At 46.7% G+C, this 24855-nt stretch overlaps 1 protein-coding gene across 1 annotated transcript in view; it reads left to right on the top strand.

Moving 5' to 3' along the window:
- The first annotated feature begins 2726 nt into the window (after nucleotides 1-2726).
- LOC149360913 (sodium-coupled monocarboxylate transporter 2-like) overlaps nucleotides 2727-24855 on the top strand; it is an 85636-nt gene continuing 63507 nt past the window's right edge. The window contains exons 1-3 of the mRNA XM_089567954.1: nucleotides 2727-3056; nucleotides 9484-9549; nucleotides 14438-14489. Of these exons, the coding sequence (XP_089424080.1) occupies nucleotides 2727-3056; nucleotides 9484-9549; nucleotides 14438-14489 (448 nt within the window). The remainder of the gene's footprint in view (nucleotides 3057-9483; nucleotides 9550-14437; nucleotides 14490-24855) is intronic.

Here is a 24855-nt window from a genome sequence, read left to right as displayed (position 1 = left end):
CCAGTACGTGCTGGAAATGGGCACGCATAGTTTACTGGAAGGTAATGACATCTAGGGGGAAACATCCTGATTCCGCTACTGTTCCCAAGTAAGAGGATTCCTTTGGAGAGCGAAAACAGATCCTCAGGCAGTTCTTCCGCTCGGCTCTTAGGGTCTCCTTACTTATTGTGGATAATCTGCGAAGTAACGGTGAATGATACCGCAATGTTCCTGAAACACACGCTTTTCGAAGCAGAACCACTGACTGGCAGTTGCTGCTCCATCGTGTTCCCGTCATGAGAATGATATTGTGTGAAGTATGGCGATCCTCTCGAGGATCGGCGAACCTCTCGAGGATCCTCTCTTGTGTGAAGTATGGCGAACCACCACCACACTAAAAAGGAGTCACTGAGACACTACATAAGATAGCACCTGTCCTCCTAGGATGCGTGGATAGCTTTGTTTAGCTCGTAGAAGCCCCGGCAACAACTTCTGGCAGAGAAGAAAGCCACGGGGAGCAAATTGCATTAAGATTTTCAGTAACACTTTCTGAAGATGTCGCTGGATGATATAGCGGTGGCATGACGCGCTCCAGATAGAGATATCGTCTGCATAAATCGCGATGCGTGCTCCTCCTCCCAGGCTCCATGTCATGCGCATCAAGGAAAGGCCTGAGCACGGCACCCTGAGGTACGTCCTTCTCGACTGCGTAAAACAGCTGTTGGACCATATGGAGTACTCGACGCCGCCGCGGTAGCTCAGTGATTATGGTGCTCGGCTGCTGACCCGAAAGACGCGGGTTCGATCCCGGCCGCGGCGGCTGGAATTCCTTTGGAGGAGAAATTCTAGAGGCCCGTGTACTGTGCGATGTCAGTGCACGTTAAAGAACCCCAGGCGGTCGAAATTTCCGGAGCCCTCCACTACGGCGTCTCTCATAACCTTAGTCGCTTTGGGACGTTAAACCCCATAAACCAAACCAAACCAATATGGAGTACTCATAAAAATACATGGGGCACTTTGGCTCTCTAAAGAGCTGCAAGGCGAAAGCGTTTCCTGGCGCATTTGTTTTTGTTTTTCATCTTTTATGTTTTTTTTTTCATTGTGTTTTTATTTTGTTTAATTTTTATTTTTATTGATTTTATCTTTTCATTTTTGATTTTTTGATTATTTCTTGTTTCATTTTTTGTTTCTTTTCTTATTGCTTTTTATTTTGTTGTTTTGCATCTTTTACTTTTTCATTTTATTCGTTATTTTTCTTCCCTTTGTTCTTTCTAATGTTTCGTTATTTTAATATATTTTTATATTATATTCGTTTTTCATTTAATTTCTTAGTTCTCTTTCCTTATTTTTATTGTTTTTATTTCTTGTTTCCGTACTTTTATTTTTTATTCCTTTTAGTTCATTTATGAAATCCATGCATTCACTAGATGCGCCTTTACTCCTGCTCAAACTTTGAGCCTTCGTGGCGGAGTGGTAGCGTCTCCGCTTCAAATGCCGAAGGCCTTGGTTCGATTCCCCGCCACGACGCAGTTTCCTTTTAAGTAGTGACGCCGAAACGTGGACAAAGCTGCCGACACGGCCGCTAACGACAGTATCAGGCATTAATGGCTCTCGCCTTAAAATTGGCCACTCTTTTGAATGGCTTTCCGTTCACTTGCAGTGATTCCCTCCGAGTCCAAGATTGTCAAGGCTGCGAAGTCCCCATGATGATGAAGTCAAAAGCTGCCTTGATTTCAGGGAAAGTGGCTGTCGGGATGCGTCCTGCACGAAGCCCCTGTTCAAGTGATGAAACGAGGGCGATGACGTTATCAGTCCCAGAACTGTTTTGGCGAAGCCCGTTCATCAGCCGCGGTGGCCCAGTGGTTAAGGAGCTCGTCTACTTAGCCGGAGTACACGGTTTCGAACCCGACTTCGGCGGGCGCATTTCGATGGAGGAAAAACGCTAACGGCGCCCGTGTGCTGTGCGATTTCAGTGCAGGTTAAAGATCCCCAGGTGGTCAAAATTGTTCCGTTGCCTCCCACTACGGCACCTCTTTCTTCTTTCACTCCCTCCTTTATTGCTTCCCTTACGGTGCGGTTAGAGCATCCACCGAGATATGTGAAACAGTTAGCTCGTCATTTTTCTTCCTCAAAACTAATTTTTAGTTTCATTTTGAACTGCGCAAAGACCACCGAAAGAGCAAAGAACACACGCAAGCACACAACGTGTGTGCACTTGTGCTGTGTGTGGTTCCTTTGCCCTGTAGTTGTTCTTTGCACAGTTCTCAAAATGAACTTCACTCAGTAACTAAGCCGCCAGAAAATACTTCTACAATTTTAAATTTCAAGCCAGCTAATCTCATGTCGATATTCATTTCAGCTTTCAAAGAACCACGTGATGCGTTTGCAGTCCGTGTGCTCCATAAGCTTACCAATAAGCTTATTGGGGGCTTCGTAGGTTTCAGAACTGGTACAATTTTCGCCACCTTCCACTCCTGAGCGCCTCACCAGCCAGCCAGCAAGAATTAGAATATTCCAGGGGACAAAGGTGGCAGTTTCGGGGTAGCTTATCGAGAGCTCCGTAGCTCACTTCGTCATGGCCCAGCATCATCGCCCATGCGTAACCGCACAATCCTTCTCAAAATAGGTCTTCAGTGTGCTAGGAAGAAATTAAACTAAGACTGTAACGAGGGCAACTCTAGCCTTCCGGCTTCATGACTTCATTCGCGTCATATTTGCAGGCCATCCAGAACACAGAGGCTCCCAGAATGGTGCAAGCGCTGGAGTACGCCATCTTCGGCGTTCTGCTGGCCGCAAACCTTTCAGTCGGGCTGTATTTCTCCTTCCGGAAGACATCGTCCGGAAGCACGACGAAGGAAGTGTTCCTGGGAAGTAGAACGCTCAGGGTGCTTCCGCTGGCCGCCTCCGCGGTGGCCTCACTAATCTCCTCGGCGGGGCTCGTGGGGTTCCCGGCGCATTTCTACGCGTACGGCTGGCACGTCATGTGGGCCGGCGTGCCGCCCCTGCTGCTCTTCCCGCTGGCAAGCAGCATCTTTGTGCCCGTGCTTTACACACTTGGAGTCAGTTCGATATTCGAGGTAAGTGTGCTGTGTGCAAATGCTTGAACTTTTTTCTCGCGGGGTCTATGCAGTGGGTGACAGAGCTTCTCGACAGAGCAGATCTACAACCCTTGTCTATACCAAATCTGTATTTACGCCCTCCCAGACAAATATCAGCCTGTACAAACATCCTCATGAAATTCTAGCTTTGACACAAAGAGCCCGCACATTAAAATTTGCATGACATGTTTACGCAAAAGGCGTACTGGCGCTAAAAAACGAAGACAACACACACAACAGGACAGGACTGGCGCCAACTTCCAACTAGTTTATTCACAGAAAAAACCACTTAAGAACCACACTGCATGCAAAAAGATACAGACAAACCAGAAACAAGGGGTGATTTAACAAAGATGCACGTGCCAAACGGACCAAAGGAATGATTATAACGCTGCAAGAGACCCACTCAGAAACCTAATCTCTTCTTCTGACAATGACACAGATGGCTTGCTTATGCAGATATCGCCCCTCTGTTTGATGTAATAGGCTTCTATTATTTCACGCTCTAATCTGTCTTTTGATCTTGCAATGAATTTGGTGTTCTCAAAACCAGGACGGCATTTGCAGCTTTTGCAGTGAGTGGCCATGTGGCTGCCATAGCCATTTTTTGCAGCAATCTTGTGCTGCCTCACTCTTTCATTGTAGCACTGACCTGTCTGGCCGATATATTCCTTGCCGCAGCTTAGAGGAACAACATACACAATTTCAGCCGTGCATTCAGTGGCGCGAATTTGGTGTTTCTTTTTGCACTGCTTAATCTTTCTTACTCTGTTGAAAGTGCAAACGCGTGACAGCTTGCAGGGAGCAGAAAGCACCACGTTGATCTTATATCTGCTGGCCACTTTCTTCAGGTTGTGCGAAAGCCGGTGAATATAGGGAATCACCACTGTCGGTTGTTCACGGTGGTGATTCCGTGAACAACGTGGTGCTTTCAACGTGGTGCTTTCTGCTCCCTGCAAGCTGTCACGTGTTTGCACTTTCAACAGAGTAAGAAAGGTTAAGCAGTGCAAAAAGAAACACCAAATTTGCGCCACTGAATGCACGGCTGATGTTGTGTATGTTGTTCCTCTAAGCTGCGGCAAGGAATATATCGGCCAGACAGGTCAGTGCTACAATGAAAGAGTGAGGCAGCACAAGATTGCTGTAAAAAATGGCTATGGCAGCCACATGGCCACTCACTGCAAAAGCTGCAAATGCCGTCCTGGTTTTGAGAACACCAAATTCATTGCAAGATCAAAAGACAGATTAGAGCGTGAAATAACAGAAGCCTATTACATCAAACAGAGGGGCGATATCTGCATAAGCAAGCCATCTGTGTCATTGTCAGAAGAAGAGATTAGGTTTCTGAGTGGGTCTCTTGCAGCGTTATAATCATTCCTTTGGTCCGTTTGGCACGTGAATCTTTGTTAAATCACCCCTTGTTTCTGGTTTGTCTGTATCTTTTTGCATGCAGTGTGGTTCTTAAGTGGTTTTTTCTGTGAATAAACTAGTTGGAAGTTGGCGCCAGTCCTGTCCTGTTGTGTGTGTTGTCTTCGTTTTTTAGCGCCAGTACGCCTTTTGCGTAAACATGTCATGCTACAACCAAGTAGCTCAAATCAAAGTATTGCTAAAATTTGCACGTTTCCTTCGAAGTATTGTCGAATAAACAAGTTTTGATACCCAGGAGTTCCCAAGGAACCAATCAGTTTAAACTTTTCAGCGGAGGTTAAAAACGATTTTTGTGTAATTTGTATTAAGTGTTCATTTCCCGCTCTTTAAAACCCGCAAGGGCGAAAGAGTATTGTAAATAAATAAATACATAAAATTATAGGAGAGAATCTTTGACAGCAGAAAATAAACACGTGGTAGGAGGACGTGTCAGCCCTCTGTCCACGAAAGTTTCTCTCCCGACTCATTTTGTACGGCATAATTCCGGTCTCCGAGCGCCTTGTGCCATTTATGTTGACGACGTCAAAAATCTGCAGACGAATTTCGTGTTATCCTGTCACTTTCACTCGTGGGAAGAGCTCATGCCTTGAGCGAGAGTTTCAGTCCTGACTGGGGCACTTCTCGGTCCGTCGTTTCGCTCGGTGGGCTTTTTCTCTCGGTTGGTCCGCCCTGTATTGTTTTCTGTTCAAACTGGTTGCCATTGTAGTCAGACGTACAGGTTGCGCCATCTGTCGTCGTCGTTTTTTGATGACGCCATTTGTGACGATTATATTCTTCGCAGCGGCTTATAGTTTACGCGAAATAAAAAACACAGGCATTCCTGACACATTTCCAACTCTGGTATCGACTAGGCTTTCGAGGGGTAGTTGTTTGGTTAGATACCAACATTCTGACTGTATAATTAAGGCTATAACAACCGAAGAAATGCGTCCGAGCATGCTGTCCGCCCGACTGCCTTTCTCCCAAAATCATTTTTATTTAAATGGCAGAAGTCACTTTACTAAATGGTATGGTTTAGAAAGTTCACTACATCGTATGTTACTGAAAACTTCGCGACTTAGTCGGCGTGTCGTGTCGGTGGTCATTTCTTTTAAATCTAGAAATATGGACCAAGTTCTTAGAAAAACCAAGGAGCGATAATTTTTGGAGCAGGAAGTAATGCTTGTTTGGTAGTTTAATTCGTTATAGTTGTTTACAACTACTAAATATTTCTTGCCTGAACATCGTCCCACCGTGAATAGGAACTACGATGTCGAGGTTTCCCCTCAACCCTAGCCGCTGAGCTAACACTGTTCTAATGCATGTAGGATCGCCACTAATATGTGTCTAGAACGACAACCATCAAAGACATCGTTATGGTTGTATCAGCTTCCCTAGAGGCTGCCCCCCTGCTCCTTCTTTTGTGCTTTCAGAGTACTTCCAATACAAAATCACTAAAATCTCGGCACCTTATTTTATATGATGCCACCTACCTAAATACCTACCTACCTGGCCACCTACCTGCCTACATACCTACCTGCCTACCTACCTACCTGCTCACCCACCTCCCTACCTACCAGCCTGCCTACCTGCCTACCTGCCTACGTACCTACGTACCTACGTACCTACGTACCTACGTACCTACGTACCTACGTACCTACCTACCTACCTACCTACCTACCTACCTACCTACCTACCTACCTACCTACCTACCTACCTGCCTGCCTGCCTGCCTGCCTTTTTACCTGCATGCCTACCTACCTGCCTACCTACCAGCCTGCCTGCCTACCTATCAACCTGCTTACCTATCTGCCTACCTACCTGACTACTTGCCTACTTACCTACCTACCTAAATGCCTACCTAACTGCCTATCTACCTACCTAGCAGCCTGCCTACCTGACTACTTTTCCACCTACCTAAATGCCTACCTATCTACCACTGCCTACTTGCCTACATGCCTTCTCCCTGCCTACCTGCATGCGCCTACCTACCTACCTACCAACTGCCTATCTACATATCTACCTGCCTACCTACCTGCTTGCCTACCTGCCTACATACCTGCCTGCCTACCTGCCTACCTACCTACTTACCTGCCTACCTACTTATGCACCTTTCTACCTCCCTACATACCTGCCAACTGCCTACCTACATACCTACCTGCCTACCTACCTGCCTGCCTACCTGCCTACCTACCTGCCTACCTACTTACGTACCTACCTACCTGCCTACCTACCTGCCTACCTGCCTACCTACTTACGTACCTACCTACCTACCTACCAACCTACATACCTACCGAACTGCCTACCTACCTACCTGCCTACTTAACTCACGGGCTCAACTTGCATATCACCAAATCACCACACATTACAAAAAAGCCGCTTCAACACCGCAATGCTCATCGTACACTAGATTCAAAATACACTGCGGTCTGGCGGCAACTGTAAAATACGGCTTCACCTCACCCTACCTCTTTCATAGCTACCACGCTGCCCTGACCCTCCCACTCTTCTCAACATGTGGGGCAGCGAACGCCACCCTCATACAGTACCTGTGGGAATTGCCGCAACCCATGGCAGCGCCCCCATATCCTACCGATCTCCCTCCTCATTATAGGCCGCTTTGCGAGTTGGTCAAGAAGCTGGCAAAACATGGCTAATGGACAGAGCTCTTCGTGAACACCAGGCCCGTGGGCTCCCGGGCAAGTAGAAGCACACCCTTGACGACCTTCTTCCAATTTCTTGCTTAAAAAATAAAGTTGGTACCACCAGCACTCCCTTTTAACAACAAAGGAGCAACTCTTGCGACTCGCACGTGCTCTCATCCCTCCGCGTGCGGTAACCGTCCCACGCGCTCTTACCCGTGCCAGGGAGGGATCCACAGGGGAGGTTCCCTCACTCCTGCCGTAACTGAAAGTGTCCTGAATTTCGAGGCTTATATCCCTTCTCTGGGTGTTTAGTCGGTTAATCCCGGAATACTGAGGCCGATATCCTCTACTAGCTTTGGGTTTGCCCTGCGCTGAAGCCGACGAGAATCCGGCACCTGGCGGCAGCGAGTCTCCCGCCCGACAGTCCATCGTCATATGCCGCTTGGATGCAAGGGCCGCATCATCGCTTACTGCACGGCTTCTTTAGAATGAGCAACCTTTTTATTTTGTTTAACTATCATTTTCTTTTGACTATCCTCGCACACAACCTTTATGTCCCGAGGCAAGGAACGTCGTTTTAAAAAATAACTGAAATGAGAGAAAAGGTCGCCTAAATGAAAAAGTAAATTTTGGTTTTTTGAAGGCACTATTTAATGGAGTTTTTATAATATTGTAATTTGTTTTATCCAATATGCGCGCATAAGACAGACAATAAAAAGAATAAAAAGTGATCAAAGGATTAGGGTAATCCCCCAAGGTGGAGTAAATTTGTAATAAGGGAGTAATTACTCATTGGCATCCACCCAAGCGCAGCCATACGGTTACAAAGGAAAGCTATACAGCTTTCTCAGAAACTTCCTAGTTAAAAAAATTTTGTCCTGGTCCGGGGTTCGAACCTGGGACCACCGCTTCACCGGAGCAGTCGCTCTACCAACTGAGCTAACCGGGACTTTTTTTTTCTTTCATGGCATTTATTTCCATGGTTTTGTATATAAAGCATATATATACATATAGGTGTGTGTATACACACACATATATATACATATATGTGTGTGTATACACACACAAAAAAAAACTATTTACAGAGCACCTAGGTAGGCGCTACGTGGCGGAAACATAATAGTAACTTATAACTAAAAGGCCTGTAAGGATATACAGCGCATCAGGAGAGGAAACCAATCCGGTACAAAGTCCAATTTTTTGTAAATGTCCGTAACCTGCAGCAACATTCGGCTAAAGTAAATTCTGGGCGAAACAACAGGTTCAACGTTGCGGTCTTGCATGCGCGTTTTCCAAAGGCTGTGAAGTCTAATCAGAAGAATCATATCATAGGGGTTCGAGTCAGGTTGGGAAACAACAAGGTAGCGCACACTCTAGGAATTTAGGAGAAAATCTTTCTGTAGCGTCCTCTGCAACACATCCCAAAACAAAATCGCGTCGCAAGCTTATGATAGGGCGAGAGCGAATTGATCAATAACTCGGAGTGGGAACAGTGTTGGTCAAAGGGTTAGGGGAGTCCCCCAAGGTGGAGTAAATTTGTAATAGGGGAGTAATTACTCATTGGCATCAACCCAAGAGCAGCCATTGAAAATACAAAATTGAAAAATTGAAAATACAAAGTAAATGCTGAGCTTCGCACTGCAAAGGGTTCACACAAAAACTCTAGGGGATGCTCAGTACGCGAATGAGAAGCATTGTTTACAAGTGTTATGCCGCATAATCACTCACAGCCTTCAAGAAAGAGTCGACCGATGATATGTTCACGATTTCTGATGGTAGTTTGGTTTGGTTTATGGGGTTTAGCGTCACAAAGCTACTCAGGCTATGAGAGACGCCGCAGTTAAGGGCTCCGGAAATTTCGACCACGTGGTAGTTTGTTCCATTGTGCTAGGGTTCGGGGATTGAAAAAAAATGAAGTGCGTTAGTCCTAGTTTGACATGTCACAATTTTGTTAATCGTGTTTCAATTGTTTGGTTTGTTGGGGTTTAACGTCCCAAAGCGACTGAGGCTATGAGAGACGCCGTAGTGAAGGGCTCTGGTAATTTCGACCACCTGGGGTTCTTTAACGTGCGCTGACATCGCACAGCACACGGGCCTCTAGAATTTCGCCTTCAAGAAATTCAGCCGCCGCGGCCGGGATCGAACCCGTGTCTTTCTGGTCAGCAGCCGAGCGCCGTAACCACTGAGCCACCGCGGCGGGGCGTGTTTAAATTATGTCTGCGTGGTTCTAGTAAACTGCATGTGCGCGTTAAAACCTCTTTCTGTTCCTTTGTTGAATATATTATAGAGCATTAAGGCGGCCGTAAAGAAGAAATACGAGTTAAGTAACAATCATTCGCATTTTTTTCTCACAGTACATCCGGATGCGCTTCAACACCGTCATTTCCACGACGGCATGTGCGACGTACATCTTTTTAACGGTAAGCACAGCGGGACAAAATCTGAAGTTCGCGTGATTCTCACCGTGTTACAAGCGAGACGACCATCGTAAGTGCAACCTCTGTTAGCGTTTTAGGGGGACAGCCTAGACAGCCAGGCGTAGAGAAGGTCGCCATCTGCTGAGACGGATTTGTCGGGCGTTTACCCGTTGTCCAACGCGAAAGCGGATGGACACTCTAGAGATGCCTTGTGTGGTTTGTGGGTCCGAATGCTCAATTCCCGGTCGGGCGATGTCCCACACTCAAACCCTTTGCCCCAGGGCACGGTAAGAAGAACGGGACTTCTTTTCCGTAAACATGGTCCCCGGAATTTATTGTAGGCTTAGTACCTCTGCACTATCCATGCCACAACCATAGTGAGGTACGTTTAGCCTTAACCATTCATAACTGACACCACAGGCGTTTGCAATACAAAACAGAACGAAGTTTCAAAATTCAAATATTGATCAGACCGTAACTATGCATGAGAACTGTGATTCTTCCTTTTTTCTAACTATTTTGCTTATTCCCAGGTAATATGAAAAAGACATTTGCAACGTTAGTAGAAAAATAACCAAAAAATTTCTTTTTTGCACATTGGTTGCTGTCTTTTGTATTGGAGAGAACTTTACGCTTCTGTTCTCGTCATTGCGTATTAGGCATGAAATCCCATAGCTTCTATTCTAGAGAAATCAAAGCTAAAATTGTCCGGAAACAGCAGCAAACCTGAAATTACAAACGTTCCACAACTCTTAGTACGGATGGCAACCATCAGAAAAAGACCTTTACCATAATACAGGCCGCAACGCGTTTCGAACCGGTGGCGGCTCGAGCTCAGCAGCATCGTTTTTCTATTAAGCATGAAATGCTTTTAGCTCCCGTTGTCAGCAGTGTGGTGACGTCACGCCGAGACCGAGAGCCAACATCCAGGCACTGAATTGCACTCATCCGGGCACTGAAACGAGAACATCCGGGCACCGTGCGAGATTTAACGAGACTCATACGTGATCTGTTAGGGGCTTTGAGAGAGGGCCGCTTAGAGCAAGAGGGGAGCTCCAGGGCGAAAATGACTTTTGGCGGAAAAACTGCTTCAGCGCCGTCCCCAAGGATGGCGCTTCGGTCCCAAACTCACGCATGTAAAAGACCGGCCGCTGGGCCTTCAGCTCATGACGTTTCCCCTTTGGCAGGCAGATGTATACACGCTCGCGGAGCATTCGAACGCGCTGCATATACATTCTTGTCAGGCCTACGTCTCGCCGTGTCCGCGTACGCTTCTGCATCATCCTGCATTTAAATTCCGCCACCGTCACAGCTGCTTAAGCCGATCAATGGAGCCTGATGAAAGGAGAGGTAGGAAGCGTCATGCGGAAAGCGATCGCTTTGCGAGTGATACGCCACAGCAGAAGACTGCTGGCGCCTGCCGACAACGCCATGATTATGCGGCCGCTCCCGAAAGCGACAAGGCCGCCATGGTTCGCGGCTGCCCACCTAAGCCCGCACTATTGCAGGCGATCGCTTCGATGCAACGAGAAGAGTGTGGTGTGGTGTGGTGTGTTGAACACTAGACCCTTTTCAAGATTTTGACTACTACCGTCTGCAACCAATGTGTTATGCCCGTAAACATTTCATGCTTACTCTACTCTCGGTTACGGCAGATATTTGTTTCTATTCTTTGCTTGGTGTATGGGGCTTGACGTCCCAAAGGGACTCAGGCTATGAGAGACGCCTAAAAAAGACAAAAAAACATAAAAGAGAAGGGGCGGAAATCACCGCCGCCTCTTGTGCCAAAGGCAGTAAAGGAAAACGAGTGCGCTGCCTAGGTCAGACCAGCGGCTGAAGCCGGACAATCCTCAAGCGGCGAGAGTAGGCAGGTGATCAGCCCAGCAGCAAAAAACAGAATCGGCCGTAAGATGACCTTTCAAAAGGCGAAGGAGCTAGCCAGTGCTATAGATGACTGCTGCCGCCATCTAGGAATCGTCTTAGAGTGCGCCACGCCATTCCTGCAATAGATATAATGTGTACAGTCTTTGCCAAAAGTAACCCGGCACAGGTGGTTTGTTTCTTAGCCGCGTAGCAAAGCACTCATGGCAGCCCTTGAGCTCCGATTCTGTGTAAAGAAAAGAGAGACCTTGTCCTTGCATTATGGCACCGTTCGGTCTTTAGGGCTGCTGTAAATGCTCCGTTATACGTTTGAGAAGCAAGAAACTGTTGCTCGGTTACTTTTGGCAAGCTCTCGACGTTTAAATAAACTGCGATTGGCCTGAGACCCGTGCGCTGCTGACAAAAGAGGCGCGAAACGGTACGGAAGATGTTCAACACCCGCCTGCGATGACCTAACCTAGGAGCTTGCGTCGCTTGGAAGCAGATGAAGCACAGGGAACCAGAAATTTTCTGAGTGAATAAAGCAAACCAGCATCAGGACACAGCTATCACTACAAACTAAATGCAAATATTTGACACTGACGAAGCTTGCACGCCTCGGAAATTTTATATAACGTGCAAAAGGCAGCATTAGATGCTACTGAAGGAAGTTCCTTTACGAAAGGCGAAATGCGCTTCAAGATGTGTCGGGAATACTTTTCGATCAATATAAATTGCAATGACGAATGCAAAGGCCTCTAGATGTGCACGGCGTATCGCAAGAATAAGACTGGGGCATTCCTCCAATAACGTGAAAGCAAATCCTATACAACAGAGACAGGTAACCGAAGGGTGCATCAAAATAACCAATTGGGAATGGGATGGATCACACGTACTTGAATCTTTCCAACCTAAATTCTGTTTTGTAAGAAAAGTATGACTGAGCAAGTGTCTCAAGACTGGGTCTAGTTAGTGAGAATGCGATTCCTAAAACAGCGCTTCGTCACCGGGTATTCGAGGAACAATTAACCGAAATATTTTTCGGCAACTTCAAAGCAAACAGAAAATCTCTGGTTCATTAGTGAAAAACGCTGGAACCGCTATGCACTTGCGCCTTCGAACGTGTGGTCAAGGCTACAAAATCTACTGGTGATGCCAGTAATAACTGACAACCGTGTGCAGGTAAATGAATATGGTGGTGTGAACCTGGTTGTTCATGAATGGCGATATGATCTTCCTCACCAGCAAAGTATTTAGTTTTGTACCTAACCCTCTACTGCAAAAGGCCGGAATATTGTAAAACACGTTGTTAGGCTAGTTGGTGCTTAACGTTGATGGAAAAACACCAGCCAAAAACAGACAAACACAGGAAAATTAGAGGAAGTTAGGAAAGAGACTGGACTACCAACATTTTACTCGACGGAAGTGGGGTCAAATATACACAGGGCACTCGGTCACATGATCATCACTCAATCGCCACCTTATCAATCAACCATCAAGGCAAAAAAAAGAGCTGAGATTACAAAGCCCGTATGCACCTGCTTTCATCAAAGATTGTCACAACGCACCGTGCCTAATCCCAGCGAAAAAATCTTAGCAAAAACAGTGTCACAAAGCAGTGTCACAAACATCATAGCAAAAGCAGAGTCAAGATTTCTTACAAAAGCAGAGTCGGAAAACAATAAAAAGTAATAAAACCATAAAAACAGCAACATACAACAATAAACAACAAAGAACCCTGAAGCCTCTAAACAACAACTAAAAGAAAAGAACAGGCGGCACTAATCTTCACTTCAACTGCAGCTGCTCCCTATTGAGTGCTGATTAAAGAAAGGATTATATGAAGGCAAGTTCTTTACTTCGCAGTGCAACATAAAAGTCACTGCAGCAAGCATCGCCTTTCTTTGCAACATGAAAGGCCTCGAGTACCTGAAGCGTCACCTTATCGCCACTCCTGCCTAGAATCCTGATACTTTCAAGCCCTGGCTCATATTTGCACTTCTTTTGCTAAGATTTTTTCGCTGGGATTAGGCACGGTGCGTTGTGACAATGTTTGATGAAAGCAGGTGCATACGGGCTTTGTAATCTCAGGTCTTTTCTTTGCCTTGACGGTTGATTGATAAGATGGCGATTGAGTGATGATCATGTGACCGAGTGCCCTGTGTATATTTGACCCCACTTCCGTCGAGTAAAATGTTGGTAGTCCAGTCTCTTTCCTAACTTCCTCTCATTTTCCTGTGTTTGTCTGTTTTTTGGCTGGTGTTTTTCCATCGGAATATTGTGCTTTGGGTTGCATTCCATCAACAATGTGCATCCAGGGCTAAATAAATCATAACTACTTTTTCGAGTTTAATATCCCATGTTACGTAGGATATGTCAAAAATAGAACATGTTTACAGCGGCGATATCTCGTTTATATCGAGAAAGTTCTTCGCATATGAGTGCGACTTCACGATGTGAGCAGACTGTACTTACTTGGGGCTTCTGCATTACCTCTAACAAAACAGACCACAGTATTTTTTACATAAATTAATAAAGTTCGCTGAATAACTTGGAGAAATTAATTGCCCTCTCCGTACGAGTCCCTCTTAACAAGACGGTCCCCTTTTTGCCATGAAAGCTTCTAGTCGCAATTATCTAATCTTTGCTTAAAACACCTCACACACGTTGTTCTTTTGGTTTAACCAAGGCATAGGGTACTAAAAAAAGCGAAGCATGAAAGCTTTATGTTTCCGCGTGAATTGTGTCCGGGAATGATTTCTGCTTTCTATGAACTTGTTTCAGCATTTATCGACTGTTGATTGTTAATAACGTGGATTATATGACCACGGGTACTTTCTCTAGGACTGTTTGGTGTGCAGAGAAGTTCTTGCCAAAATTATAGCGTTCATCACTGATGATCATTGACGAAAAAGAGGATGAATAAAAGGCGTCCTCTATAACAATTTAGCAAAGGCGAACCATGTTGGCAACATGGAATCAATGAAAGGGGACCGACATTTTCGTGACTGTCGCAATTTTGTATTTCCAGCAAAGCGTCGCGGCCTTTTCCATTTTCGCAGCGTCTCTCACACTCGCAACGGGTAAGTTGTTTATCTCATCGTACAAAGGATTCACTTTTCCAAGCTTAAGATAGGAAACCTCGTAGAACCTATTCAGCGGTTACTGGCGCACTTGAGCGACATTTACACTAAACGTTTTAGAATTATTTAACAGGCCTACGAATGACCATTATTTACACCTGGCTTATTCAGCTGTTAGATACTGCGAGCAGGAGCAGGGTGTGCTGCTGGACAAGTTGGTTTGACATCCTGAACATGCAGCGCTGGCAGACGAGGGACAAAGGAGAGAAGGCACACACAGGGCGCTGAACTAACAATTTTTATTCCGAAGGAGGGCGATCCGCATGTTTTATATCGAACCCAAAAACCCGTGATTGTAAGGCACCATACGACTCCGCACATTCGAAGCTTGTTAAGCGAAACATAGTCCAGTCGGCTTTGAACAATGCGCTCACCAAGTCCTGTGAGCTCTGTCAGGAAACTAGTTTTCGGAACCAGGTGCAAAGACTGAGTCAATCCGGATACCCACCGTTGCTTTTACATCTCATCGCAATGGCTGACTCTCCAGCGTGTGACCAGTGCGGTTGTGACGAAACCATCGGACACCTCCTCTGTGACTGCCCTCGTTTTGAGCGAGAGCGCGGTTTCCTAATTGCTACTCTGCACCGCTTGGACTCGCGTCCTTTAACAGAGTCCAACGTTCTGGGGCCTTGGACACAACCTTCCTCACAAAGGAAAGCGGTGAAAGCGCTCCTGAATTTCTTAAGGGACTCGGGGTTGTATTCCCGCCTATAATCTTTAAGTTTGCAGTGCGCGCCCTCTGCCCCTGTGACATAGTGGTCGCTGGACACTTAGAAAACTCATTTCCTTGCTGTTCTTTTTCCTTTTTTCCACATTGTTCCCTCCCCAAGTGTAGGGTAGACAACTGGGCATCGCCTGGTTAACCTCCCTGCCTTTCCGTCCTTTTCTCTCTCTCTCTCTCTCTAGTCTCAGTAGCTGAAAAAATGTTAAAGAAAATGCAGTGTACAAACGCCCCCCTGTCGCATGCCAGGGAACGCAACAAGAAACTCGCTGTTATTCCTTACGTACACTAAGTTTCCCACAACCTCAAAAGGATTGGACAAAAAGTAGGAGTGGACGTTGTTTTTTCAGCCCCTCACCGCCTCTCTAGACTCTGCAGGAGAGTGAACGGTTCCGGTAAAAAAGATTTCGAATGCCCCGTTAGGCACCGTGACCCCTTCGTGAGCTGCAGCACTGGTGTCGTGTACTCAATCCCTTTGTCTTGCGGCAGGGAATACATCGGCCAGACTGGTCGATGTATTAATAAGAGACTGCTCGAACACGAAGCTAATTCCAGTAACTTAGCCGTCCACGTTCGTGACTGCAGTCTTTGTCGCCGGCGCCCTCCTATGTTTAAAAAAAGAAAAATTCTCGCAAAGAGCAGCAACCAACTCACTCGGGAAATAATTGAGGCAGGTTTCATAAACAAGCAACAAGACGTTTGCGTCAGTACGCCCTGAGTAGCCCTGTTGGAAAGGGAGTTTGCGTTCCTTTCCCAGTCACTGTAACTTGGCGCCTTGGTTCCTTACGCGGCTCATTGTCACCCCCCAGCTCTTTCACCACTTCTCTTTTAATATTTTGGGGATACTACTTCTTTTCTTTTATTCTAGCTTTCATTCCTCTGTTATCTTTAGCCATCTTTGTTCTTTTAGGTCAATTTTATGGTTTACCCTCATCCCCACTTTTTAGCCGTTTTCCTTGTTGGCTTGCATCGCATCTTTTTAGGCCGTGTTTGTTCGGTTGGCTTTTATCTCATGCTTTTAGACTATCAATTCTTCGCCCATTTCAACCACCCTTTCAGTTCATTCCTTTTAAGTGCGTCTTCACACCGTCTTTAGAGATTTTAATTCTTTCACATCGTTGCCTTTTGAATTTTATCGTTTTTATCTTTTATCTATGTGATCACCAAGCTGCACAGGACTCCCTGGCGCGTGTAATCTCCCTTTTTCACCAAGTGTTGTTGTTATGTCTTTCCCCTTGCCCCCTTCACTGCCGATCTTTGCTGTTTGTGTCCGCAGGGGTGTACCTGGCACCTGGCCGACCAGAATGACTGAATCCTTCTTGGGTTTTTTGCTTTTGTTTTTGCTTATGTACTGTGTGGGTCAATACGTGCCTGCGCGCTTACCCTGTTTTTTTTTGGTGATATTGTTAGTTGCCTTGACTTGCGCATGTGCCTTACAATCACGGGTTTTTGGGTTCGATATAAAACGTGCGGATCGCCCTCCTTCGGAATAAAAGTTGTTAGTTCAGCGCCCTGTGTGTGTCGTCTCTCCTTTGTCCCTCGTCTGCCAGCGCTGCATGTTCAGGACTACGAGCAAATGCGCTGCCTCACAGCAAGCAAATACGCGCATGAAATATGAATCGAAACGCCCCAGCCTGCGTCACTACGGCCTTATACCGCTCTAACGGCGGTTCTAAAGTTTCGAGGCGAAGCTTCTTGCGCTTTCTCTCATGTTGAGCAGATGGCAGCACGGCAGTACACACTCGTGCGCGCATCAGCGCCTACCGCCGTTTTTAGAATCGGAGGCCTGCTTTCGGGGGTTGTCATTTCTTTCAAATCAGACGCACGCCCCACCGCAACGGCAAGCGGCGTTCCGCCAATATTTGCAAAAACGTTAGAGGGCACAGCGGAAACCCACACTGGAGTAATGCGAGAGCATTGACGCCTCCTCGCCGCCTATAAATCTCCCTTTTGCCTCCTCTATGTCTATTGTGACGTCGCGTCTGACAATCGAATCACATAATTCACCTTAAACCGCAGTTAATGCTCCTTATTCTATAATCAATACGCATTTAATTTACATTTGTTCATTTAATTCGCGATTTTCGACACAATTAATCCACAATTTTGACACAATTAATGGCGCCTGTCTTGTGTGTTTCGTCTTCTTGTGTGCGTGTTCTTGTGCGCTTAAATTGACTTAAAAAAAAGCTATGCACCATCTAGCCCAAACAGAAGTTTTGTTAAATTAATCCACAGTTAACACATTTTATTCACACTTAATCTATTTAATTCAGAATTGGTTCATTTAAGTTACACTAATTCACAATTAATTCACGATTGATTTACTCTGATTTACCTTGAATTTATTCCATTCTGTCATTAAGTCACGTTGTAGCCGCATTATACCAACTTAATTTATAATTGATTCACTTGAATTCAATCTAATGGACCTTAATTCATCTTCATTTGCTACTGGCTTTTCTGTAATTTGTTATTATTCATTAGATTTCGATTCACTCCAAAGCCCTCATTGTTCCACCTCGGTATTCATTTCGACCAAATTGCGCGCCGCGCGTTGGCTCCGCCCACCTTTCCGTTCACGCGGGCCAATCACGTGGTACATCACATGGTGTGTTACGTGACACCGCACTTCCGACGATTCAAATGTCGCGCCATTCCGGCCCGACCACGCCCATTTTTTGGCTCTAATTAATTAACTAATGATCTGATCGGTATCTAAATTTTTGCGCCGCATCCTCACATCAACCTCCTTCGATTGTAACCACTTTTGAGATGATATCTCTTTATAGTTTTGCACAATCGCTGCAGACACGATTTTGATGACAGTAAGCCGCCGACATAACCTGGTAATGTATTCCCATTAATAGCCGCAGGTGCAGAGCCGCCCCGGATCGGTACGCTCTCGGGTGTTCTCGTTCACATGCGTGCGCCTCTGTTGTCGGAGCGGTCCCAGCTGGTCTTTTCTGTACTCGGAGCACCTCGATGCATGGCTGTAAAAAGAAAAAAAAGGTGCAACGCGCACGCAGGATACCATAAATCAGCGTCATAAAGCTTGTTTAAAAAAAAATGGCCCTAATGGAGGAAACATTCACGAGCATTCCCATGTAAGCAGGTGTCAGGGATTCTGCTTTCGGCGGCGAGGCTTAAAATGTTTTTCACGGTGAATTTCCTTTCACAGCGAGTGCTCGACACCTCGAGGTACAACATCTGATTTTAATGTGGATGACATAATCATCTTGAATGCGTCACGAGGCCAAACCGAACTCAACTGCGTGGTTGTATGCCTCAAGCTATACGGTATGACCACGTGCTCATATGGCAATCGCCTTTGGGCTGTGGAGCCCATTGCGATCCATGTGTCTTTGCCTCGTAGGTGTGCGGACAGAGAGAGAGAGACAGACAACTTTATTTGCCACAAGAGTTGGGAAGAAGGGTAGCGGTGAGGAAAGACCCCGATTGCTTTTTCCAGATGATAAAAAATTGAAAATTGGTTTTGACGAAAGGAAATGGCGTACTATCTGTCTAACATATCTCGGTGGACACCCGAACCGCGTCGTAAGGGAAGAGAAGAAGGTGGGAGTGAAAGAAGGATAGAGAGGGGTGCCATAATGAAGGTCTCCGGAATAATTTCGACCACCTGGGGATATTTAACGTGCGCGGACATCGCAGAGCACACAGGCGCGTTTTTAGCTCCTAAGGCTTTCTTTACTTCCTCCTTCGTTACTGATGGCATGTCCCATTGCTGTGCTCTGCTGCCTCCCTCACTAACATTCTGATTGCATTCGCTACTGTATAGATTTGTGTAAAACTCTTCGGCTACCTAAATTATCTTATCCATATTGATAATGACACTGCCCTCTTTGTCTCTTATCGCATACATCTGGTTTTTACCCGTGCCTAGTTTTCTCTTCACTGCTTTTAGGCTACCTCCACTCTTTAGAGGATGCTCGATTTTCGCCATGTTAAACTTCCTGATGTCGGCTACCTTGCGCTTATTTATTAACTTCGACAGCTCTACTACTTCTATTCTATCTATGGAGTTAGACGTTCTCATGCTTTGCCATTTCTTAATCAGATCTTTAGTCTCCTGAGATAGCTTCACGGTATCCTGTCGAACCATCCAACCGCGTACTTCTACGGCGCACTCCGTTATGATATCCGTGAGACGATTGTTCATTGTTTCAACATTACGGTCGTCATCTTTAGTTAAAGCGGAAAATCTGTTCTGCAGCAAAATCCTTAAAGGGGATGTAGAGGATACTTTCCCTTTTAATGCTAACTCGTTAATAGATTTCCGCTTCACTAATTTCCTGCATTCCCTTTACAAATCTAAGCTAATGAGAGACCATACCATTCTGTGGTCGCTACAACGGACCATTCCGAGGACCTCAGTATCCTCTACGATGCCAGTCTGAGCGCACAGTATGAAGTGTATTTCATTTTTAGTCTCACCATTGGGGCTCTTCCACGTCCATTTCCTGTTTGCTCGCTTGCGGATGAAGGTATTCATGATCAGTAATTTATTTATATCTGCAAACTCTACTAATAACTCTCCCCTGCTATTCCTAGAACCTATGCCATAGTCACCTACCGCCTGGTCTCCAGCTTGCTTAGTAGATGTTTCCGAGTGCGGAGCCCGCGGCTTTACCGAGAAATCTCCGCGTAGACCGCGCGGCCTTAGAGAGTCCCTGATATATTTGCTGACATCGCATACCCCCGACAGGTCTGCTTCAGAAAGATTTGGCTTTCCAGTGGACCCCTGAGTGCTACTCCGCCTTCCGCCAACTAAATTCCTTCTCGTGTCCCACCCTGTACTTCGCCACTTCGATCCCTTCGTCCCCACAGAGATACATACCGGCGCCAGTGGTGTTGGTCTCGGCGCTGTGCTCGTTCAGCGCTGCGACAACAAAGATCAAGTTGTTGCGTATGCAAGTCGCTCGCTCAGTGAGCCGGAACGCAATTATGCGGTTACCGAGCAGGAATGCCTCCCGGTCGCCTTCGCCACGCAGCGCGTCCGTTCCTATTTGTACAGACGCCCGTTCACCATCGTCACCGACAATCATGCCCTCTGCTGGCTCGTTAACCTTCGTGACCCGTGCGGGCGCCTTGCACGGTAAGCTCTCCGGCTACAAGAATTTGATTACACAGTCGTCTACAAGAGTTGTCGCTGTCATGCTGACGCGGACTGTCTGTCGAGGCTACCCCTTCCTGCATCGGAGTCTAACATCAATACTTTCGACCACTGCGTCGCGTAAGTGTCTCCGTATTTTCCTTATTTCGCCACATTCAAAAGGGAACAACAGAAAGGTTCAACACTGCGGTCTCTCCTCGCGGAGGCTGAAGACACCTCCGGTGCAAACCACTTCTGTGTGCGAGATGGTCTCCTATGAAAGAAAAACTATTCTTCTACAGGCCAGCGCTCCTCCTGGTAGTTCCGAAGAGCCTGTACACCTCTGGTTTGCAGGCCATGCATGACGACCCTACATCTGGACATCTTCGGTCGGCACGCAGGCTCCACCGTCTCCAGGCGCGCTTCTATTGGCCGAAGATGCGGTGCACTCAGTGTCAACCATATAAGCACCCGACTAGCATTGCATCTGGTCAGCTTCACCCTGTGACACCACCTGCGGCACCGTTCGAGCAAGTGGACATAGATCTCCGGGGCCCGTTTCCGAAATCTTATCATGGGAACCGCTGGATAGTGGTTTGCTTTGACTACCTTACTCGGTATTGCGAAACCGCAGCCCTACCCTCGTCTACAGCGTATCATGTGTCCTCTTTTATGCTGCGCTGCATAGTTCTCCACCATGGGCCCTCAAAAGTTATCATCAGTGACCGTGGTCGGCGGTTCACCGCTGACGTCGAGGAGCAGCTTGTCCGTTCCTGCGCATCACATTTTCGCCATTCCTCGCCTTACCATCCCCAGACGAATGGGCTCACCGAGTGCACGAACCGAACGATCACTATCATGCTGTCCATGTGCGCTTGGAGCGAGAGAGGTTGTCCTTTACAACCTCACTCTATATTCTGTCCATGTACGCTGACTCAAAGCACAAGAACTGGGACAGCGTCCAGCCGTTAATCACCTACGCTTTGATTACCGCATGCCATGAGACTACTTGCTTCATCCCCTTCTTTTTATTCTTTTTACTCTATGCTCGCCCCGCACCCTACACCCTGGACACCATACTACCATTTTCTGCCGAGCCTCATGAACATCCCTCCATCGCCGAGACACTTCGTCTCACCGAAGAGGCCCGGCGCCTTGCCCGCCTTCGTGTTCTTGCCTCCACAGATCGGTACAAAGCGAGCTACGATGCCCACCGCCGTCACGTCACTTAGAGCCCTGGTGATTTAGTCTTGTTGTGGCGGCCTGTCCGAAAGCGAGGGTTGTCCCAGAAGCTGCTGTGCCACTATGATGGACCCTATGTTATTATTGAGCACAATCAGCGAGCTCAACTCCCGCATAGCGCGTCGCACTGCAAGCGGCCGTCGTTCTGCACGAACTGAAGTGACTCATGTTGCCCGTCTGAAGTCTTACCATTCGCGCGGTGCTTTTTAACTCGCCCAGCGGGCTTCGGCTGGGTAGGAGGGAGTGTGACGCCCATGAAGAGGCGATGCTTATTCTATTTGGTCGGCATCGTTGACTACGCAGAAGATGAGGAGAACGAGGTGGATGTGTGTCTCGTGCTCGGCAAGTGGACACGACTGGTTTTCAGTCGCCCGTCGTGGTCTGAATACACCCGCTGGTCGTAACAATATGTCTTGGTACCTAAGTTAATCTTGCTCAGTACTTCCAAGACCACCTCATCCTTTACGTTGTCAAAACTGTTCGTGAAGTCTAGCACCAGGATCGCTTTGCATCTTTAGATGTCGAGGCAGTTAAGTCGTGTTTGGTTTGGAGCATGCCTTCCTGCTAACTCAAGTGATGTCGGAGCCCGACCATCTCTTGAGGTCACAGTTCGCCCTGCTCCATGAGGCCCATCAACCTAGTCTGAACGACGTGCTCCATCAATTTAACCCACGCATGAAGTTAAAGAAATTGGTTTTAAGGCGAAAGCCTTTAATGTCTCATCGTTGTAAGCAGCGGTTGTCGACAGAAATGTCACGCTTTTCAGTTGGTCGAAACGGTCGTGACGTCACAGTGTGCGGATTTCAAACGGGGCCAATTGTACTTTGGCTAGTAACCATGCAACCAACTGAAGGGATCGTATAGTGATGCTCCAAGTCAGTGGGACTGAGCTTAGTTAATTGCTTAATTACCCAATTAGCCTAATTATCTTTCCAGTCAAGCCATATAAATAAATAAAACCGAGTAAGAAATTGGTCGAGCTCGAGAATGGAACCCCGGTCTTCGGCGTGCGAGACGAGCATGCTATCCACTCGGTCATGCCAGCTCTATGGTTTGGAATAAACAAAGGCACGTCTAATGAATGCGGTGTCTTCGCTCACTCCCATCCTCCTCCCTTTCCTTCCGGCGAGGTTTAGGTGTCCACCGAGATATGAGAGACAGATACATTTTCTTTCCTCAAAAACCAATTTACCGACGAGCGAGGCGTAGAACCAAATCGGCAATGGCGTTCTCTGGACTCCCTGGCAGCATTGCAAGATGCTGTCGCGTTCCACTCTTAGAGGCGAAGCTTAACATCTTAACCACACATCAGTGACCACACTCTGTCAAAAAATTGCCCCCCTGAATTTTGACGGGTGTTCACCGAGATATGCGAGACAGTTACTTGCGTAATTTCCTTTCCTCAAATACAATTTTCATTTTCTTCATTACGGGCCCTCTTTGGCTTCTTTCACTCCCACTTCCTCCCTTCCTCTACGGTGCGGTTCAGGTGTCCACCGAGATGACAGAGAATTTCCTTTCCTCAAAAAGCGTTGCGTTCAAAGGGCAAGGCATCGCGCCGAACGGGTGGTGGCGTTCCGTGGACTCCCTGGCAGCGCTACAACACGCTGTCACGTTCCACTGCTAAAGGCGAAGCTTAAGCGTCATTAATTAGCAGTTAATTACTATGCAGGCATTAACCAGTAATTAACCATTAATTAGTGGTTTCTCATATCACTTAGTAATTAGTACTTAATTATATGTGACGCCACCAGTGCCACAGAAGCAGCGAAAGTGGTCCGGAAAATGCTTTCGCCTCTACGCACTTTAGACGAAGTGCCCCCTGAATTTTTAAGTTCGCCGATTGCGGAGGCTTCCCTTGTTTCGTGGTTAGAATAATGCTTGCCGTCTTCCACTGCTGTGGGCGCTCGCCTTTATCCCAAAGTTCTTGCACGTACTCCTTTAGATACGTAGTAGTCATCATCTAGGCTCCTCAGCATTTTGTTCGCGACCCCGTTAAGGCCCGGAGTCGATTTCGTTTTAAGCCGTACAATCTCTCTCCTCACTTCCGCTTCTGTGATGGGGGCCGTCCAGTGCCTGATTAAGAATTCCACCATAGTCGCGAAGTGGAGTTCGCGAGGTTTCCCGCACGTACGTCTCGATAAATTTGTTCCTGAAATAATCATCGTTCCCTTCAAACGCGTGCCTAGCTTTTGCCAATCTTATCTCGGATTGAGTCTTCGATTTTTCGGGGTCCGACAAGTACCAGAGGATTCTCCACGTCTTGGAGAGGTTCGTGCTCTCCTCCATTTCGTCAAACTTGTTGTTCCAATTTTGTTTGTATAATTTGAAAGTATAATATTCGATTTCCTTATTGTGTCATCCCCAGGATTCCGGCCCATGCGCCTCGGAAAGCCGGTCGCGCCATCTCGCGACAGCCGGCGGCGCGGCGGCGCGTAACTGAATGGCGATGAAAAATAAAAAATCAATATCTCGTCACGCATAACAGTTACAAGCGAGCTCTGACCCTGAGGGGTTAAATACCTCATAAAGTTTCTTTTAATAAAGTTTCATCACTGTGGCTTAAATATTGCGTTTACCCTGCGCGATGAGATATGGTCGCATGATGCCTATGACGAGGTCGCGAAAAAAAGCCCACTTGTCCTCACTTGATCACTCACCGCTGCCATGATTTAAAATATATCGGACTGCTCTAGGAGCTTTAGGTAGCGAAATGTCCCATCTTTTAATAGATGTAAAGTATTTTACATTTGAAAGAGGCAGAATTTTTCCCTGGCTATTTTTCTATTCATCATGCATCCTCAGCATCGGCAAGAAACGTGTGGCGCCCTCTCTTGGTGCGTTTGGCTAGGCGCACGTCTACTCTTTTTTTGCTTGCTTTAAGGAGATCAAGTCACGCCTTGTGAATGCGCGCTTTTATTAAAAGTGTCCCCATCGGATGTAGGCACACAAACATGGGCCGCTACAAGAAAGTGCTCGCCATGAATGGGTATTATAGAGGACTATAAGCAAACTCCAGAGCTTTACAGACACATTTACTATTGCAAACGCGTACAGTGGCTACTTGAGGATGAGTGATAGTGGAAATGCGTGCGCATTAACTATACAAAGCCACGAAACTTAGGTATTAGCGCATTAATCGCTACATCTTAAAGCTCAATAGCGTTCAGCTCTTCGAAAGTTTAGGCGATGCGGTCAAAATGCAGCAGGGATGCGTTGAAATCAGTGTA

The sequence above is a fragment of the Amblyomma mixtum genome, chromosome 2, assembly GCF_055824585.1.
Source record: "Amblyomma mixtum isolate Tamu chromosome 2, ASM5582458v1, whole genome shotgun sequence".
NCBI lineage: Eukaryota > Metazoa > Arthropoda > Arachnida > Ixodida > Ixodidae > Amblyomma > Amblyomma mixtum.
The sequence above is the reverse complement of the archived record's forward strand: the minus strand, read 5'-3'. Positions and strand labels throughout refer to the sequence as shown.